The sequence below is a fragment of the Myotis daubentonii genome, chromosome 13 (genome assembly GCF_963259705.1).
Source record: "Myotis daubentonii chromosome 13, mMyoDau2.1, whole genome shotgun sequence".
Classification (NCBI taxonomy): Eukaryota; Metazoa; Chordata; class Mammalia; order Chiroptera; family Vespertilionidae; genus Myotis; species Myotis daubentonii.
The window spans coordinates 2,724,399-2,735,958 of record NC_081852.1 but is presented as its reverse complement, the minus strand read 5'-3'; the positions used below and the strand labels follow the sequence as shown (position 1 = coordinate 2,735,958).

At 58.3% G+C, this 11,560-nt stretch overlaps 1 protein-coding gene across 2 annotated transcripts; it reads right to left on the bottom strand.

The window, feature by feature from the left end:
- Positions 1-254: 254 nt before the first annotated feature.
- On the bottom strand, positions 255-10,677 carry RGR (retinal G protein coupled receptor). 2 transcript variants are annotated; one of them, XM_059662010.1, is made up of 7 exons: positions 10,456-10,677; positions 8,817-8,973; positions 7,407-7,528; positions 4,505-4,658; positions 2,941-3,058; positions 1,170-1,283; positions 255-769 (listed from the first exon to the last, which is right to left on the bottom strand). In XM_059662010.1, exons 1-7 carry the CDS (start codon positions 10,532-10,534, stop codon positions 632-634), a joined length of 882 nt encoding a protein of 293 aa, XP_059517993.1. In that variant the 5' UTR covers positions 10,535-10,677; the 3' UTR covers positions 255-631. The 2 variants fall into 2 exon arrangements, with proteins under 2 accessions (XP_059517993.1, XP_059517994.1); XM_059662011.1 differs by lacking the exon at positions 1,170-1,283.
- Positions 10,678-11,560: the final 883 nt, after the last annotated feature.

The window sequence follows — 11,560 nt, the reverse complement described above, 5'->3', positions numbered from 1 at the left end:
ATTCAGGTCCTGCCCCCCCGCCCCCCCCCCCCCCCCCCCCCGCCACACACACACACTCCTGTCATGCAGCCTGGCATCTCAAGGCCCTGTGTCCTGGGCCGTGCACGGCCCAGGGTGAACCTGAGGAGAGGTGGTGAAGGATCAAAGAAAAGACAGACAAGAGAATACAGCTGGAGCTCGGTGGATCTCCCGTGCCTGGATGAGGACACAAAAGACTAGTCTGCAAGCCAATGCTTTATTTTATAGCTGATTAAAACAAGGGTAGATGAACATGTATACAAATGTTCTTGTTTTGGCAACACCTGCTGCACCTCCCACAGCCCATTAGCTACTTAGGATGGAATTAGGGAGGGCTACAAGGTCAGGCTTAATTATGCTAGGAGAGCTCTGCCCTCCAGGCTGGGACTTGTTTAAGGGACTTGACCTGCCATAGGTCAGCCCAAGGCTTGACCCTAGAGCCCCTCCCTACAGTGTCTGGCCCAGGGCTGGGCTCCTGGCCGTTCGGGCTGAAGGATGCATGTCTGGAGTTTGGCTCTGGGCTGCTGGTTAGGACCCACGGGCAGCACCCAGCCCTGGCTCTGTCCAGGCGGCGGGAGGGGGTGCGGGGGAGGGGGGCCCTGGTCAGCCCTGGTCAGCGTAGAACCCGAGTGGCTCCCTGGGCCGAGTCCCACCCACTTCGCTGCAGGGACAGGCGCTGCCAGATTCCACTGCCCAGGGCGTAGTTCACAGCATTGACTGTGGGCACCATTTTGGCAATGAGAGCGGGCACCTGTAATCGCAAAAACACCAGGAAAGAAATTGCAAAGCCTCTGCCTATCTCCCTGGTCCCACCTGGTGATCCCCTCCACCCCCCAGGGCCCCATCACTGTCCTGCTGCCCTGTCCTCTCCGATCAGCTGTCCATGTGTCTTGTCTGGGAGCACATGGCTCTGGGCACAGCCTTAGTCCCTGGCTCCAGAGGCACGTCCGCCTCTAGCCGTCTGCCCTGTCACCTCACCTGAGGCTTAGGCAGCATCAAGCAGCTGCCCTTGTGGCCTGGGCGACAAGCACAGTCCCAGTGAATTATGGGTATTTAAAGGAAGAGAGAAAGAGAGCATATCATGGAGGTAGGAAAGCAAGAGAGAGACAAAGGTGGAGCGAGCCCAGGCTCTGGCACTGGGGGTCCCTTACCACCTGCAGCCTGGGGGGGATGCGGGCCGTGCCCGCGAGGGCTGCACAGAGATGCAGGAGGGCGTAGGGGCCCCAGCCGAGCAGCAGCGTCCTGGCTGGCAGAGTGGTATTCACCTGGGGAGAAATGGGCACGGAGGGGGCGTGACCGCCCTGACGGCTGGCAGCCCAGGCAGCCAGGGACCATGTGGGCATGTGCACACTGGCACGTGGCCAGGCTGCAGGAAGGCGCTGAGCTTGTGGGGGAGCTTGGGGCCTCAGGGGCCCTTCTGCCATTTCAGATGCACAGCCTCAGCCTGTCATGTAAGCTTGCTTAGCCTCAGTTGCCTGGTCTGTAAAATGGCCAGATTCTACCTGACTGGCCTAGAGGCAGGGTCTGGTCGAGCCTGGGCTCCCTGAGCATGTCTGTGTGCACAAGGGTCCCTGCGTGGCCCTCACACCTCAGCCTGGGAACCAGCTCTCCTGCAGCTGCACTGGGGTCCTGGGCTCAGAGGGGCCGCTTCCCACGCTGGAGACACAACCGGGACAGGCGATGTGCCACGCAGGGGGCTTCTCGCTCCCGATCTAATTGTAAGAGGAAGTTGCCATGCTCTCCTCTCACGTGCGCTCGGGCGAGGACTTGTGAGCCTAAACCTCAGTGTCTGTTTCTCTAGACTGTGTTCCTTTCACAGAAGGACTAAGCGCGGCCGGCTCGGGGCCAGGGCCAGGGAAGCGCCCGCTGATGTCGGCCACAAGGTTTAAGTCAACTCGGAAGAATGAGGACGCCCGCGGCAGCCTGATCTCCCGGCGATGGCACCGGCCTGCGGGGCGACCCGCCCGGGAGCCGCGCCTGGAACCTGAACCCAGTGCGGGTCCCAGCACAGCCTGGCCCTCCTGCTGTGACTCAGGGCCCTCCCTGCAGCTCGCAGAGTGAGCCCCGCTTCCAGGTCAAAGGGAAGCACCTGCGCAGGCGTCTCAGCGGCCGGCTCCTTTTCCTGCCCCACCGCAGCGTTGGCAGAGGGCTCAGCCAGCCCCTCAATAAGACCGCTCCTCCTCTGGGAGTTGGAAAATGTGCCATTAATACCTGGATTTAAAAATCTCTGCTGCTTGTTTTGACTCATCTGCTAAAGATTATCCAGGTGACAAAGGTAAAACTGGGGCAGGGAAACACCCTGGGGAAATTCAGAAGTGGCCGAGGGTATGGTTCACGTCGCGGGGAAGAGCTGGTGCCTGGGATTAGATTCATCCTTTCCACGCGTTCAAGCAGCTTTGAAAAAGCATGCGATTTTGCCCGGCTGCTGTGCTCAGTGGTTGAGCATCGACCTGTGAACCAGGAGGTCATGGTTTGATTCCGGTCGGGGCACATGCCCGGGTTGTGGGCTCCATCCCCAGTGTGGGGCATGCAGGAGGCAGCTGATCAATGACTCTCTCTCATCATTGATGTTTCTTTCTCTCCCTCTCCCTTCCTCTCTGAAATCAATTAAAAGTTTTTTTTTATAAAAAGCATGTGATTGTGTGCCGGCCCTCACGTCCTTGAGAAGAAAGAACCGTAACAGTGTGGACAGAGTCTGGCAGGGCCCTGGCTTTCCGGGCTCAGTGTCCAGCCGGTAAGCCTGAGCAGCCCTGGCCCTTCCCCAAGGTCATGGCGACCAATCCCCAGCACCCACAGGAGGGGCGCTCTCGCCCTCCCCTGGGACAGCTGCATTGCTTCTGATTGTTGAAAACACAGGAACCCCATTGCATCTGCCACGCCCCCAAGCAGCACAGAGTCCTCTGCTCCAGGGTTAGGCCTTACCTGGGGGGTCCTGGTCCTCCCGCGTTTCTGTTCCATGAGCCGATAGGAAGTGACTGTGATGAAGAGGGGCAGGAGGAAGTTGAAAAAGGCCATGACGAAGAGGAAGCTGGTGAAGTTTCTGCAGACAGAGGGGAGCGGGAGGCTGTCCCTCAAGGGTGAGAGCTCCCCGAGTCCCTCCGCCTCAGCTCTGGGCAGTGGCATGCGGGAACTGCTCCCACGAGATGGGAGCTCAGAGTGTGGCCACTCCCCGTCCTGCCTGCACTCCCCTCAGAACCAGGAAGCCACCAGGGCCTCCTAGACGCCCTGAAGGAGCCAGGGAGCTGGGTGAGGGTCCTCCTTCACTAGCTGTTGCCCATCCAGGGGCCCAGCTCAGTGTGTGCCCCCAGCATGGGGGGTGGGCACTTCTGTTTGGAAACCATGTTTACCAGATGGAGATGCCAGTGGACCAAGAGGAAGGAGCATTCCAGGAGTGATCCTGGCACAGGGATTTTAAAGGGGCCTGCGGATGCCAGAGACTGGGCACTGTGTCACTGAAGAAATTGCTGTGGTCATGGGAGGTGCAAGGGCCGACCCTTCATTAAGAAGATACCATGTCGCTGGCCAGTGTTGAGAGCTGACCTATGACGCAGGAGGTCACAGTTCAATTTCCTGTCAGGGCACAGGCCCGGGTTGTGGGCTCCATCCCCAGTAGGGGATGTGCAGGAGGCAGCCAATCAATGATTCTCTCTCATCATTGATGTTTCTATCTCTCTCCCTCTCTCTGAAATCAAGAAAAAACATATATTTTTTAAAAGAAGATACCATGTCACCTTGGTGCTGTCCATTAAGGGCAGGTGGGGGAAGGGGTGCCGGAAGGATGGGCACAGCCGGGGAAACGCTGCCCAGAGTGCATGGCAGGTGCTGGGAGGACCCAGGGTTCTCAAGTGGGTTTCATCAGGGGCAGACACTTCATGAGCAAATGTGAGTAAACATATAAAGCAGCAAATGCAACACGGTTCTAGTGGAAGTGAGAGGGCAGCTGGAACCCATGTGGCCCCTCCTCTCAGTCCTGGTCTCCCAGGGGCCCCGGGGGGGGGAGGGGGGAGACAGGCAGTATTAGACATGGCTCCCTGACAGCGAGCGTGTGCATCCACTGTCTCTCCAGGGCTGGCCAGGGCCTGGCTGCCACAGAGGCTCAGGGGATTTAGAGACCTGAGCACTGTGCCAAGGAGGTTCCTCCCAAAGCAAAGACCGTGACACTCCCTGAATCCATCGAACCCCAGGGCAGGACTCCCTGTAGAAAGCAAGCAAGTCGAAGCTCCGACGGCTGACTGCTGAGATGGCCAAGGGTCCTGGGCTCAGCAGCTGCTACCACCAACCAGGCCAGTGCTCACAGCCGGCCGCTGCCAGGCCCACCTCTGCCCTCACACCGCAACCATGCGTCACTCAGCCGGTCAGAGTGGGTTTCCCTGCCCACCGTCAGCCTGCAAGTGGGCATCACAGCTAAGGAGCTGGGATTGCCTGGCCAATGTTGGATTTTCAGCTATGACATCGCTTTCCCCCGGAAGGGCGCCTCCAGCCTCACCTGCTCCCCCTGGCGTAGCCCAGACTGCAGCAGGTCCCCAGGGGCTCGTAGTCATAGTGGCCCCAACCCAGGAGGGGCAGTGCTGCCCAGAAGGCCGAAGACAGCCACACGAAGAGCACCAAGGAGGCGGCCGTGCGCCATGCCAATCGGCTGCCTGCAGGGAGGAGGAGGGTTGTTGAGAGGAGCTGATGGAAGAACAGTGGGCTTCATGGTTGGGCACAATGACCAGAAGCAGCAGTCTGCTCCAGACTCAAGAGCTCTGGGCATGGGGTTTGGGCATCTCAATGCTACGGGTGGAGGCTAGGTCCTGACAGTGTTTTAGGTCCTGACAGTGTTTTAGGTCCTGACAGTGTTCTTCGCCCCAGTGGCCTGACCTCCTCCACCTACATCCCTCACATCCTCACCCAGCCCTTCCCTCCAGGGCTGCCTCCTGGTCTTGCTGCAGAAGGCCTTTCCCAGATGCCTTCTCTGTCCATAGCTCATGCTCCTCTGTGGACAGGACTCCAGGGGGATCAGCAGAGAAGAGCAGGTCTACAACCCCCTCACCTGACACTGATTCCACGGACACAGCCCCAGATAGAGTTGGCTTGGATATGTCCCCTTCTATGAACTATCTTTATGCTCCCCATCCAAAATTCCTACCATGAAGCCCCATAACCATGTGGACTTTGGGAGGCACTTAGGTCCCAAGAGTGGAGCCTCCATGATGGATTAGTGCCCTTCTATGAAGAGATAAGGCCCAGCCAGTGTGGCTCAGGGATTGAGCATCAACCTATGAACCAGTAGGTCACAGATTGATTCCCAGTCAGGGCACATGCCCAGGTTGTGTGCTCAATTACCAGTAGGGGGCGTGCAGGAGGCAGCTGATGGATGATTCTCATCATTGATGTTTCTATCTCTCTCTTCCTTTCCCTTCCTCTCTGAAATCAATAAAAATACGTTTTTTAAAAAGAAGAGTTAAGAGAGAGATGATCTCTTTCTCCTCCATGTAAGGACACAGCAAGAGGCAGCACCTGCAAACCAGGAAGAACCTCTCCTCAGAACCCAGCTGTACTGGCACCTGACCTTGGACGTCTAGAACCGGAGAGAGAACTTTCTGTGGTTGAAGCCCCCCGTCTGTGATGTTTCCTGGCTGGCTAAGACCCACAGTAGTTACAGTGGCACAATGATTCAAAGACATCTTGACCCGTGTGTTGCATTAGCCTTTTTGGCTTTGGAAACAGATGACCGAGGTGCACACCTAAGGTCACCTAGGAGGGAGTCTTGCACTCAGCCCCGCCTGCCCCTCCGCCCCTCCCTGCCTAGCGCTGGGCACACCCTCCGGAACAGGGGGGCCTTGGTCTAGGACTCTAGGCCCTGGCACCGGCTCACTGCCGTGTTGAGGCGGAGAAGCCTGTTGCTCTCTGAGAAGGTGTGCGTGTGTGCGCACATGTGAGAGTCCATGTGTGTGTGAGGTGGTTGAAGGAGTTTGGGGGGCAGGGCTGGGATGGTGGTGGGAGAGGAGCTCCAAGGTCAGAAGGGACAGGAGAGGCCAGAACAAAGGCAATGTTTTGGTCTGGAGAGAAGCATGTTGTGCGAGCGGCAGGGACCGCAGCATAGAAAAATCACTGATTGTTTTAAAGAAACAAAGTGGTATGATTGAACCCAGCCAGGTGTGACCCCGTTTTCCTCCTGAACTTTTCACTCTGCCAGTTAACGCTTCGTAGTTTTTGCAAATAAAAGCTTTGCTGCCCTCTCAGTTGGTACTGCAGCTGTGAGGCACCCTTGTGAGGAGGTATGCGCTGTAGTCACTGGCCAGCTTAATAAATTTAAATTCTGAGTCGGTGGTCTATCTCGCTGATTGAACCCATAGCAATGTGACTTTGCCAAGGGTCAAGGGTGTGTATGTGTTTGTGGCAAGGGAAGATCTGTGGTTCCAAAGGGGCCGTGCCCAGGGCTCCAGGACATGCTGACCACGTACCCCACAGAACCTCCATTGCTCGAAACGTGGAGACCGGGACAAGGGAGAGGAAATCTCTGAAGGCACAAAGGCCAGGCCGACTCCCAGCACAGCCCCATCAGCTGTGGCCTAGACACGACCTCGCTTCTCTGAGTCTCTGCTTCCCAGTCTGCCAGCTGGGCATTTGCCGTGGGGTTCGCCGTGGGGTTTGCCATGGGGTTTGCCGTGGGGCTTGCTGTGGGTTTGCCGAGCCACTGCTCACCGAAGCAGGTTTGTATGCTCTGAGGTGAAGGGGATTCTAGAGAGCCTATGGGTGAACATGGGTTTTATATTAATGTGTATTAAAATTATAAGAACATTAAAGCTGTGAGGTCACAGATATAGTTTAGAACAAGAATAAAGCGGGTGTTAGAATTTTAAAAGCGGCTCACCTCTAAAAAAGAAATATCAAGTAAATAACAGCAGGTGGTACTCTCACATGGCCAATTAAGAAGATGGCACTGGACAATATGGCTTGGGAAATGGAGAGCTAGACTAGTTTTCATGAAGCTCTGGCATGGCACAGGCTCCGTGGAAGTGTGAGGTGTGGGGTCACATGCCCAGCCACACACACACGTACACATCACCTCTCTGCTCCCCAACAGTGCCTGTCATCAAGGACATTTTCTGTATCCATGATCTGATTTGATTTTCAGGATAAAACGGAGATTGGTTACAAAAATCATCTGGTAGAAGAGGAGACTAAGGTTCAGAGAGGACCCCTGACTTGCCTGAGGCTACAGCAAGGGCACAGACAGCTTGTCCAGCACATGCGGTCTTCCTCCTTGCCTGGTTCTCGCACCCCACCCGCGTGGACCCACACCCCCACCCCCCGCCCTTGAATTGGGAAGCACTGAGCACATTTCCATCCTGATCACCCTCACTGCCTGGGGATCCCTCCTCCTGGGAGCCTCAAACACATACGGGTGCAGTAGTGATGGTAGCGCCCCCAGGCGATGGCCGCGCTGCCGCAGATGCTGGCCAGAGCAGCTGCAAAGCCCTGGAAGCCGTGAGCCTGGCAGCCACCCGAGCCGTAGGGCCAGCGCCTGCGGAGACATGGGCACAGGGACCTCCCTTGGCCTCTGCACCAGCCCCTGCCCAGGAGCAGCGTGGAGGCCCTTCCTTGACGTCAGCCCATCAGCCCAGCTCCTCAGGTGAGGCCGGTATGATCTGTTTTTCCTATGAGGTCCCTTGGGGGGGGGGGCGGGGTGCAGGCTCAGGCTCAGCCCCACGGCTGGAACAAAGGTCTCTGTGTGATCAGGAGCCTCCATTACAGTAAATGGAACACCCTGGTTGGAAAGAGAGCTCATACCTTTATTCCATAGATGGGGAAACTGAGGCTGAGAGAAGATAAGGTGCTGAGCCAAGGTCACAGAGCCGATGAAGGCAAAGTCAGAGGGAACCCCAGGCCTCCCAGCTCATGGCCTTGGGAGCCAAACAAGGGAAGAGCTTCAGCAGAAGCAGGAGGAGGTCTCAGCCAGGAGCCCTCACTGGCTTGGACCCAGGCCATTCACACCAGGGGGGGCCAGCCTCCACCTGCAGGAGCCAGGGCTCAGTCCCCCTAAGACAGTGGTTCTCAACCTTCCTAATGCCGCGACCCTTTAATACAGATCCTCATGTTGTGGTGACCCCCAACCATAAAATTATTTTCGTTGCTACTTTATAATTGTCATTTTGCTACTGTTATGAATCATAATGTAAATATCTGATATGCAGGATGTATTTTCATTGTTACAAATTGAACATAATTAAAGCATCGTGATTAATCACAAAAACAATACATAATTATATATGTGTTTTCCGATGGTCTTAGGCGACCCCTGTGAAAGGGTCGTTGGACCCCCAAAGGGGTCGCGACCCACAGGTTGAGAACCGCTGCCCTAAGAGCTCTTGGAAACACCCACTGGGGCCAGTGGGAAGACCCGGGTTGCCCAGAAGGCGGTCTCAGGCCCTGTGAGGTCCGGCTTGCTTCCCCGGGGCCAGTGATGGGGTGAAGCTATTCACAAGTCATAGCAGTCATACTTCCAACCACCACACGAGTTAGGTAATAAGACCCAGTTTAGAGAGGAAGCCAAGAGGTGGGAACTAATGCAGCCAAGATTCAAACGTGGGAGCCGGTGGCAGGCCCGCTCTCCGCCCGGCAGCCGCTGTGGTCGGGCGGACAGCTCCTGTGCTCCAGGAACTGCTGCGGGTCTGGGGTTGGATCCAGCCCAGCTCAGCCTGCCCCCCGCCCCCCCCAGCCCGGGGCAGTTTTCTGTTGGTAGGAATATGCTCAGTGCCCAGAGGTCAGGCCGGGGGCAGGACCCAGAGGTCAGGGCCCAGGGAGGGCAGTACCGGAGGAGGCTGGCCGTAGCTGCGGCGAGGGCGTTCAGGCTGACCCCGCTGTCCGCCAGAGCCAGGCTCAGCACCAGCAGGTGGCTCGGGGTCCGGAGCTCCGGGCTCGTGCAGAAGGAGAAGATGGTCAGGCCATTGAGGCTGAGGCCGGCGAGAGCTGAAAGGGAGGTAGGGGCTGGCAGAGGGGGCTCGTGAGGCCGCCTGGGTCAGAGCCAGGTGTGGGCTGGGCGGAGCCTAAACAGCCCTCTACCCGCCTCTCACCCCCCAAGCCCTCACACTCAGCAACTCTCAGCGAAGCTCCTCCAACACCCCCAGGAGGGCTGGCCTCACAGATGAAGCCATGCAAGCACCCTGCTCGCCATACGGCAGCCGAACGAGAAGACAGCGAGGAAGGAAACCAGGCCAGGCCGGCACCCCGCCAAGCAGGCCAGCCGGCGCACTGGCAGCCCCCCACAGCGCCCCGCCAACCAGCCCGGCCGGCACACGCTGCGCTTTGCAGGTCCTCTCCCGGTCTTCACTGGGCACTGTCCTCCCGACTCGGGAACTGAGGCGCAGAGATCCAGCTAACCTACCCTAGTAAGTGGTGCCACTGGGAGTGGAGCTCAGGTTTCTCCAGTTCCAGTGCCATCTCGACTGGGAGCCCGCCAGGGAGCGGCTCTCGGCTCTCGGAGGGGAGGCTGCTGCAGCGCTGGGTGGGCGGGGCAGGCAGACCTGACCTTGAAGTTGGGTCACTCCCTACCCACGCTAAGCCTAAGCCGCAGCTTCTCCCATCTAAGTGAGAAACGGGGAAGCATCCTGCCTTCAAAACTGAGCACTTGCTAGGAAGACAGGGTGAGAGAGCCTTCTGGAAAGAGGGGCAGCGTGCACAAAGACGTGCCGTGGTGCAATGTCAAGGCGTGTTCAGGGCACAGGGGAGCTGGGCTGCAGCTTCCCAGGAGAGGGGAAGCGTGGCCGGGCCACCAGTGGAGTGTGCCCACTCCACTGGCGACTCTCGTTGGGTGAGAAAATGTGCAGATTATTTCCGATCAAGGGTTCTCCCCCCCAGTCCCGTCTGGCTGGCCCGCAGCCCCAGCTCTGGCCTCAGTGAGCACCGTGGGGATGCGGGGTGAGGCTGGCACCTCATGGGCCCCGTCGCCCAGCCATGGGAATGCTTAGGGCCGAGAAAAGGAGGTGGTGGCAGGAATGGGGTGCGGAGAGGTGTCTGTCTCAGCTGGAGCCTTATGACCCCTTCGTCCCCACACACCCAGGAGGCCAGGGCCCCGAGGGCCGGAGCCCGAGTGACTCGGTTGCAAGCACCCGGTGGCAGTACTGTCTCCAGCACCTCCCGGGGCCTGATCTTACAGATTCTCAGACTCCCAGGGAGTAAACAGTCTCCGTGCTGGAGGGACAGTGCAAAGGCTTGCAGCTGGTGCTTGGTTGCGCCCTGGTCAATGCCCCCTCTCAGAGGCCCTCCTCCCTGACCCTCTGCTGGCTCCTCCGTCTCGGCTCCCAGACTGCAAGTTGCATCTCCCCAATGCAGCCACCAAAAGCCCCGGGGACCCAGCACAGAGGGGGCTGGGGACCTCTCCTTGCCAGCCTCAGAACCGCAGCCCGACTCTGGGCGACCAATGGGCCCCGTTCTGCCCAGGCGCCTGCTCACCTTCCACCAACAGCACCACCCCTACAGCCAGCACCTCCAGCTCCCCAAAGCCTGTGGGCAGGGACCCGGCCTCTGCCATCTCGCTTCCCCTGGCCCAGCACTTCTCTGGCTCCTGAGAAACAGACCCCTTCCTTTTAAAGGGCCAGGGGACACACGAGGGCCCATGGGGGGGATTATGCTGGACCTTGGGCTCCTTCTTGCTGCCCCTCCTCCCGCAGTGTCCTCGGGCCAGAGCAGAAGGAACGTCCTGCTGCACAGGGCAGCCTTTGTGAGCCCGCCCAGCAGGGGGATTAGGACCGGGCTGGCAGCTGAGCAGCTGAGCCGAATTAGAGGAGTTGCATAACCAGGGAGGGAGGGGAGCAAAAGGAGGGGTTTGAAGCTGTAGCTATGCCTGAGAACTGGTTAGGAGCCAGGTCCTGGTGTGTTCGTCGGTGCTGACAAGCTGAGCGCCTGAGCATGTGTGGGCACATGTGTCCACATGATCACATGCGTGTACTCATAAGTGGGGAAAGGATGGTGGCTAGGAAGCCGCCTGTTGTCATAGAAAGAATACCAGCTGGGGCCAGAGACTCGAGTTCTGGTTCTGAGTCTGCCATCACCTAGCTGTGTGCCCTGGGGTGGGCCCACTGGGGGCTCTTCTCCGCCTTTGCAATGTGGGCATCTTTCCTCAGGGCCTGTGCAGGTCTTGGGTAGAAGACTCCGTGGTGCATGCGGTGTCCGGGGCGGGGGGGGTGGGGGGGACGTCCCGACACCCACGGAGCCCTTCAGCTCCCCAAGTATCAGTCTCCCAGGGCTTGGCCCACAACCACTATGAGCTTTGGCTTCTGCAATGAGGTCCTGGTACAATTTACACACTGGCTCATGGTGAAGTTACAGCAGGAAACATCGATCTGGAGCAACTCTACTCATTTCAGGTAAAGAGTTTTATCAGCAACACAGCTCATGCCCACTGGTGCTCGCTAAGGCCAGGCGTGGACTAACTCCCGGGGGATGGTTCTCAGATACCGCCACCCTTGCAGAGGCACCTGTTCTAGAGGGATGGCCTAGGCTCTGCTCAGAAGGCAGTGCTCCGCCTGGCTGTCCACGGCAGGCGGGAGGCAGCTGC

Excerpts from the sequence above, each read along its gene's own strand:
- RGR (XM_059662010.1), bottom strand. The coding sequence starts at position 10,534 with ATGGCAGAGGCCGGGTCCCTGCCCACAGGCTTTGGGGAGCTGGAGGTG. Across the intron at positions 3,059-4,504 it reads GGCTACGCCAGGGGGAGCAG|AAACTTCACCAGCTTCCTCT; the intron begins GTGAGGCTGGAG and ends CTCTGTCTGCAG. Across the intron at positions 1,284-2,940 it reads GGAGGACCAGGACCCCCCAG|GTGAATACCACTCTGCCAGC; the intron begins GTAAGGCCTAAC and ends ATTTCTCCCCAG.